Source organism: Protomyctophum parallelum (assembly GCF_964188405.1).
Source record: "Protomyctophum parallelum genome assembly, chromosome: 9".
Taxonomy (NCBI): domain Eukaryota; kingdom Metazoa; phylum Chordata; class Actinopteri; order Myctophiformes; family Myctophidae; genus Protomyctophum; species Protomyctophum parallelum.
This window is the reverse complement of record NC_139706.1, coordinates 46,810,404-46,818,367: the sequence shown is the minus strand read 5'-3', so window position 1 is coordinate 46,818,367 and position 7,964 is coordinate 46,810,404. Positions and strand designations below refer to the sequence as shown.

The window sequence follows — 7,964 nt, the reverse complement described above, 5'->3', positions numbered from 1 at the left end:
GTTATCCCCCTCACTGGGGAAAGTTCCGGGAGGAAAAACGGGAACGCACCGGGGCGAGTCTTCTTGTTACCAGTTGGAACATGAAAGAACTTCCTCATAATGAAACATGCTGTGTGTAATTATACCACCTTTCTTATTCATGACATTATGCCTTTGCCCCTTATCAGTACAGTATCTCGGTCATACAGTAATTTATACATTATACCCTTTGCCCCTTATCAGTCAGTATCTCGGTCATAGAGTAATTTAGTGAGAGAGTGGCGACACTAGTGTTGACTCACCATTGTATTTGTAACAATGGAATGCGGAAGTGCTCATTCTATCTCAATGGGATATAGTTCCCAGCCATAGGAGCAATGTTTGGAACTATTATAGCCCATAGGCACCGTGACCCGCTTTCCGGCGAGATCAAAGGGTGTCGCTTACTCTCCTCCTCTACACTCTGGGTCATATACATGCTCTGCTCATGTACTGAAGAACAGAACCGAGATAGATGTATATTTCACAACAGGTCGCAGGCTCGCAGCGCCATGTGTTATTATGCGCTTGTAGATCTGCATGCAATGAAATATATCAAGCCCTTGGAAGTATACTGGTACTAAAGCCTGAGCTTTTGTCACACTGTAAAATCTGCTGTACATCGTGCATTCAATACATCGCAGCACAAAGCACAAGAGCACTCTAAATATGGTTCTTCTGTGGGCTCGTCTGTGCCTGGCCCATTTCCCAGTGAGAGTGACAGCAGACAGAGTTGACCCTGATGAAGGTCAACAGTGGCGTGCACAGATAGACACTAGGCTTGGCAATTTTGCTCTTAAAACAAAAAACCATGCGGTGACATTGATCAAATCTTGATAAAAAAAACGCTTCTACTATATTATTTAGGCCCCCCACAATCTAAAGCTATGTTTCTATGTCAGTGGTTCTTCAATTTAAAAAGAAAAACAGCAGACCTACAAGCTTGTGCGCTATGATGAGCTTGTAGATCTGCTATTTTTCAATAGCTATAAAGCACCAAAATGGGTTCCCGCCCCAAAATGTGCTGCACAAGGTGCCCTTTTTTTCACTTGAGCACCTGCCCCTCTAAATGTCTGTGCACGCCACTGAAGGTGAACGTGCTCTGGGTGTCCTTGTGGGTCCATCTATGGTTCCTTTGGTCTCTCTGCTTATGTTTATGTCAAGGAAGGACATACAGTTTGCATGGAAATCTACAGCGCATAACGGTGGACATATTCCATATAGGAGTGAGTAGTATTTGCGTGAATTATGTTTGTTCCACAATATGCTGGTGCCTCCCGAGTCCTCAGACATGACATTATTTTGTCTTCAAACTCCCCCAGGTTGATTTAGAAAATAGAACCATCCAGTCAAAGTCCTTTTCCTATGAATGATGTCTGTTTGTTTGGTGTCTGTATATCGCAGCAACTATTGCTAGATAATCTGTAAAGGACAGCTTAATGGTTTGCTGACTCTTAAATCGATGGGCAGTGGCAGGGCTTGTTTCATTGTTTAAAGAAAAAGGAAGAGGCATAAATTGTGATACCTGTCTTATTGTCATATTTAATCAACCCCGATGTGCAGCTGCTTCCGAATCAATTAAGGGAGACACAGAAAAACATGATGGGCCAATAGGTAATATTAATAATATCTTGTCATTTTACCAAGCTTTTCCTGTGCCTTTCAAAGGAACAGCAGGATATATGTGGGAAGGTGTATTACGTTAATAAGTTATCATCATACTTGATGTTTTTAAGGATTGCTTGGAGTGCCTCTCAACTTTTCGATTTATATCAAATTAATATATAACGCTAATATGAATGATTGATGTACACATTCCTGCTGCCATCGGCTGTAATATTAACGACGTGTTTCCTTTTTCTGAACTGTCTGTAGACACGTGGCAACTGCTGAGAAAAAAAACACTATTAAAGTTTTGCTGTGTGTCGTTTCTGGTCCTCCGCCGAGTTTTTTCTTTTTTTTCCCTCCCTCTGCTCTTGTTTACTTTAATAGCAGCGCACGCAACGATTTCTAAAAAAAATGACATTTAAAAATCATTAATAATACTTTAACGGGGGCTGGGAAAGTATAAGTTCCCAATACATGTCCACCCCCAATCAGATGCGAGTAAAGGACTTTAAGGCGTTCCTTCTCCCATTTTTTCCTCCCAAAACAATGAGACCTTTTCAGAGAGGAGGAGGAGAGCTAGTATAGTGTGTGAAGAAGCCGAAGACAGGCAGGCAGCAGGCGGGACAACCTCAGATGCCTTCTCCGATGACACGCCTGCAGAATTAATTAACTTTGGCATCTTCAAAGCTGCGAGGAGAGTCCTCTCTCTCTGTGTGTGTGTTTTCACTATAGTGTAGGATTCATTCTGCTGCTGCTGGAACTGGAAGGTTCGCTGAGGCTGAAGCAACACGTGTGGTGTGGTGGTGTTTAAATGTTTGCAGAGACCGTTGGATTATTAGTGACAGCTGGAAATAACGTTGCAACAAACCGGTGGTGGTGGTGGGGACTGTTTGTCTGAAACTCACTGAAGTTCGTTGGAGTCAGGATAGTGTGTGTGTGTGTGTGTGTGTGTGTGTGTGTGTGTGTGTGTGTGCGTGCCTGCGTGGTCTTCTTGTGGAGTTAACGCGACCGACAGCCAGGGCCCCGTGGGACCCCCCCCCCCCCTTCCCCCCGGAACAAAACTAAAGCCGTTAAAAAGCCCTGCAGGAGCCAGGAGAGGAGATTGCAAACATTTCGAAATCCAACAAGGCGTTGTTTGTTGTTTGCTGTTGGGTTTGGCAACTTTCCGCCTCTTTTTTTTTTTTTTAATAGAAATGGTGGGCAGGTTAAACTTGACAAATGTATGCGGCGGCGACGACGACCCGTTGGATATTATGAGCTGCAAAGCCGAGCGGTTGCTGGACAGCCCGGACTCCGGACTGCCTCCGAGCCCCAGTCCCAGCTCCTGGCTGCTGCCTGCGGGGCCCGGGTCTGCGTCTGCGGGGTCTGGGTCTGGCTCTGCGGGGTCTGGCTCTGGGTGCAGCGCCGAGAAGGGGTTCAGGATTACTGGATCAGACGAAGAGCAGCCAAGGGCTTCCCTGGTAGGTCATCCTCCTCATCAATCTCTGCATTGTAATTATAAAGCGAACACGAGAACGTATAACGTGTCACTGTTTTGTTAGTGTGTCTGTATCGCTTTTGCAGAGTTGGCAGTGGTTTGTTTTCAAGTTTCAACCCCTTTTCCTGTCGAGAGAGATTCGAGACTGACTGCACTATAATGTTTTTACCCCATCATGCACTGACGGACCACCATTTAATTGGTGTTTTCCAAACCTTGGAATATACGTCGTTATCGTTGGATATATAAAGATTGTGCCCACAAATCCATGTTGTATTGGTAAAATGAGACCAAATGGGCCCGTAACGGTCCATTTATAATTTGGTTTAAGTTAAAGATCTATAACTATAAATAAGGGTCCATTTGGTTACCAACTTTCCATCATTTTGGGGGGGGGGGGGGACCACCTGGAACCTCCTCAATGACCACTGGGGGTCCCCGGACTACTAGTTGAGAACCACAGATAAAGCGAACATGTGCACAAGAACGTGTTTGTCTCTGTATCTCTTCTTCTGCAGGGTTGGCATATAGCGTTAAAACACTTGATGGTGCAATGTGTTTTGCATGTGTTTTAACAATGTCCATGTTAAACGTAACGGTATAGCCTACTAAGTATACTGTTAAGTTTAACATGGACATTGTTTTTTCTAAATATATATTTTCTAAATGTATACTAGTATACTATACTTAGTAGTAGGCTACTACTGTATGTGTGGTGTAAAATCTGAATCAATCAATATCACGTCACAGATGGCAGATGGCTTCTTGGTTAGAATGGGTGACAGTATTATCATTTATCACACGAAAAGATGACATTACCTATATCCATATCCTGGAGGCAAGTCTTTCCGGTGATAAAATGGCCACCAACCTAATCAAAGTCAACCAAAGAACAAGATTCCTGTACAGGATCTCCTCACTGGTCAACAAAACACCTTGAAGGCCTTTAAACAGGAGCCCTCGTACAAGGTTTATTTGACTATGCATGCACCTCTTGGTACCACAGCACCTCAAAGGCCCTTAAAACAAGCCTCCAGGCTTCCCAAAACAAACTGGTCAGGCTACTATACTTGGCCTCACTCCCCGAACCCACCTCACCCCTGCCCACTTTGACAGGCTGGAATGGCTTAGGATTGACTACAGAGTAGGCTACAGCATCTTGCAATGGGTCTGGTCCACAAGATTCGATACACCACCAAGATACCCATGCATGTACCTGTCTAAATACTTCCTTAGTGTTGACGAAGTCCACAGCCACAACACCAGAGGGAGTGCAACGAACCATGTGCAGCCCAGATTCGGCACAAACAAGGGACTAAATTATTTTCGCTCCTATGCCACCAAAATGTGCAACGCCCTACCAACAGTCATTAAGACATGCAAATCCCTTGACTCCTTCAAAGCCGCCCTCAAAGGGCACCTACGGACGGACGGCTGCAATTCGAAACTGGCCCCCGTAAAACCTTTTTCCCCTCACTGTATTTTGTATGTGTTTTCTTTTCCCTTTTACCTCCTTTTATGATGATTTCCTGTTATTTTTTTTGCTATATAGAAGTGTTTATTTGTATGTCTCTAAATGTTCTGATGAATTGAACAAGGTGGACCCTCTTGTAAACAAGTGCAGTGCTTTCTTGGGTCACTCACAGTTAACAGTTTTTGTATTGAGTTGTGCTTGTTGTGTGATTTCAATCAATCATCACGTGACGTCGGTGGCTAGCACTAGCTCTTGGGAGTTAGCTGTGGGAGTGTGGGCAGACTTAGTTTGCATGGCAGGTTACAAATGTTATTTACTTACCGGGTCTCTCTCTCTCTCTCCCCCCCAGCTGCACCCGTTGTCCTACGGAGAGGGTATAGCACTGGATCCATTACCTCCCCAGGAAATGAGGTAGTAATAAAATAATAAATGAGGTTTATTAGCCTACTGACCTGCATCCTGCATGTGATGGTGGACCCTGTTGTAAAACGAGTGTAATGCTTAGTCATGGTGTCGTCCACAGTAACGGTGTTTGTTTATATGACTTGTGGTTTTGTTTTGAAATCTACCCATTCTACATAACTGTGAAATTAACCCATTCTGACCTGAGATCAGATTCATACAAGGTTTCCACTGGACACACACTGGTCTGATGAACCCAGACCTGAGACCTGAGATCGGATTCTAGAAATGTCAGTCGCTCTTCGATTTTTCAAAAATAGCAGACCTACAAGCTCGTATCGCGCCACTCGGTGGCGCGATATGAGCTTGTAGATCTGCTATTTTTCAATAGCTAAAGCATAACATGATGCTGACACCAAAATGGGTGCCCGTTCAGAATGGGTTAAATAATCAGTCCATGATGAACAAGGTTATTCTATGGCATATATCCAGCGTGTAGAGTAGGAGAGTAGCGACACGCTTTGATCTCGACCGCAAAGCGGATGCCTGTATGGGCTATAGTTCCAAACATTGCTCCTATGGCTGGAACTATCCCATTGAGATAGAATGAGCACTTCCGCATTCCATTGTTACAATGGGAGTCAGTCAACGCTAGTGTTGCCACTCTCTTACTATATTACTCTGTGCATACGTACTCAACACCCAGTGTTAATGTTTATTTCCCCCTTTTCTTTCACATGCACTTAAAGGAGAATTCCATGCTAGAAGGCTTTCTTACCTTTATTTGTAGTTGTTACGTCCCCAACAAAGAGGTCCAGGTGTTATTTTGTGCAAAAGCTCCTTATTGGCTATTTCCCCTACCATAAGCCCTAAATGAATTGCATTGAATTGAATGGGAATTGAATGGGGCTATGGGGTGTTGTGCTAATTCGCTTATTTCCATTGCTCAAAATTATATCTTTTTTGTATATATCCTCTCTTCATAATGTAAATAATATCCCAAGCTGCACACTTTACTACTTATTTCGATGGAAATAAGCGAATTAGCACAGCACCCCATAGCCCCATTCAATTCAATTCATTGAGCGCTTATGGTAGGGGAAATAGCCAATAAGGAGCTTTTGCACAAAAAAAACACCTGGACCTCTTTGGTGGGGACGTAACGACTACAAAGAAAGCATTCTAGCATGGAATTCTCCTTTAAAGACAACTAACATTAAGCTTGTATCTCCCCTGCAGATACATCTCCTCGGTGCACTATGACTCAATTCGCCATTTCATCCAAGACGTGTCCCTGCAACCAAGAGGCCAGAGCCTGGAGCGCTGCAGCCAGACCGTCATGGCTCTGCCTCACAGCACGTGGCGCCGCTACAAGACGCAGCTGGTCTTCCAGCCCCGTCAGCGGGCCCAGCGCTTCCAGAGCACCACCATCGTCTATCCCAAGCACACCCGTGCCGTCTTCACCACAGAGCTGAGCTACGACTGCCGCCGGCTAGCAGCCAGGCGTTTCCTCTCCAGCGTGGAGCTGGAAGCGGCCAAATGCACGAACCTACCTCAGTGAAAGGAACATGGCTGATGGGCTATTATTGCAGGGATTCCCATGACCCCCACATACTAGCCCCCGAAAGGTGAACTATGCCATGGACAAAGTCAGTGTTTGTGGGGTTTTTATTTTCAGAGCTGTGTTGCTTTTTATTTTATTTTTTATTCTTCTATATGTGCCGAGACACAGGGAGACAGACCTGCAGTGCTTGGATGTAAAATGGCAGCAATCTGTCAGTCATCAAATCTCAATTTGTAGTTGGTTTTGGTTGCAATGGCTTTTAGATGTGTCCATGTTGGATTTGTTTTAATAACATAATGACAGTATGTACAGATTGGACCCATGGATGGTGAGGGTGAAATCCTTTTAGAACTTCATGGATAATCCCTCCACTTAGGCAGTACATGTCACCCGGGTGAATGATTAATAATGAATGCTAAAATGGATGAGACACAATCTCAGTTCAGAAGTAGAAGTGGAAGAGAGGGGTAGTGGTTTATGTAGGATATAATGTAACTAGTATGTAATGGCACAGAAGAGTGATGTTTTAGAGAGGCTCGTTGTGATGCTGACCTAGTTTTCATGAAGTGAGTTAGGTTTAAGTATCCATTCAGTGGGTGTGGTAAAGTTTCTATATACATTTTGGCCACAAACTGGCTCGTCCCAAAAATCACATGGTGTTTCCTGCTACATTTATTCAAGCTATTTCTCTCCTCTGTGCCCATTGGCTATTCATTCTTGTTATATTCATTGAAGGGTTACGGACTGAAGTGAGATATGTTTATACCCGTCCTGTATGTTAATAGATTACCCCAATTCTACTGCTTGAATGTTTAATCTGTCACAAAACTCGAATAAGAATCTAAGAAGTAAAATATTGAACACAGAGGATGCGTTAATAACCGATTGCTATCACCACATTGACTTGATATAGTTTGATATATTTATTGTCTTTTTGTGTGTGTGTGTGTGTGTGTGTGTGTGTGTGTGTGTGTGTGTGTGTGTGTCTGTGTGTGGTTTTTATTGACACATTTTAGTACTAATTGAAATAAACTATTTGCAATATTACATGTGACTTGCTATTCTTTAATGTGCAGCGTACATGGTCTGTTAACATTAACCATGTCAATGGGAAGGATTTTGGTTTACTTAAAACTAAATTTGGGGCTGTTTATTGTGTTGACAGAAGACAGATGGCATCAGTGTTCTGTTTATGATCGCAAAATCTGTGTGGCCATTTTTAATAAATGCCGGTGCAACCCTAGCTTGTGTCTCCATCTACTGTCCACAAGTGAACAACTACAAGGGAGGCTGAGGAGTAAATATCATTCAAGTAAAAAGTGTTATTGGTGGCTGCTGCTGCTAATTGTGATGTTACTACTTCAGTTTTCTTTTTAATTATGTAAGCATCGCAAAACACACATTTTCATTCTGATGTAATA

General features: G+C 43.5%; 1 protein-coding gene across 1 annotated transcript; it reads left to right on the top strand.

Annotated features, from left to right (window-relative positions):
• The first annotated feature begins 2,237 nt into the window (after positions 1-2,237).
• rflnb (refilin B) lies at positions 2,238-7,711 on the top strand. The gene is made up of 3 exons (XM_083774128.1): positions 2,238-3,086; positions 4,927-4,988; positions 6,219-7,711. Exons 1-3 carry the CDS (start codon positions 2,820-2,822, stop codon positions 6,538-6,540), a joined length of 651 nt encoding a protein of 216 aa, XP_083630254.1. The 5' UTR covers positions 2,238-2,819; the 3' UTR covers positions 6,541-7,711.
• Positions 7,712-7,964: the final 253 nt, after the last annotated feature.

Coding starts and splice junctions, on each gene's coding strand:
- rflnb (XM_083774128.1), top strand. CDS start 2,820: ATGGTGGGCAGGTTAAACTTGACAAATGTATGCGGCGGCGACGACGAC. Junction 3,087..4,926: donor AGCAGCCAAGGGCTTCCCTG/GTAGGTCATCCT, acceptor TCTCCCCCCCAG/CTGCACCCGTTGTCCTACGG. Junction 4,989..6,218: donor TTACCTCCCCAGGAAATGAG/GTAGTAATAAAA, acceptor TCTCCCCTGCAG/ATACATCTCCTCGGTGCACT.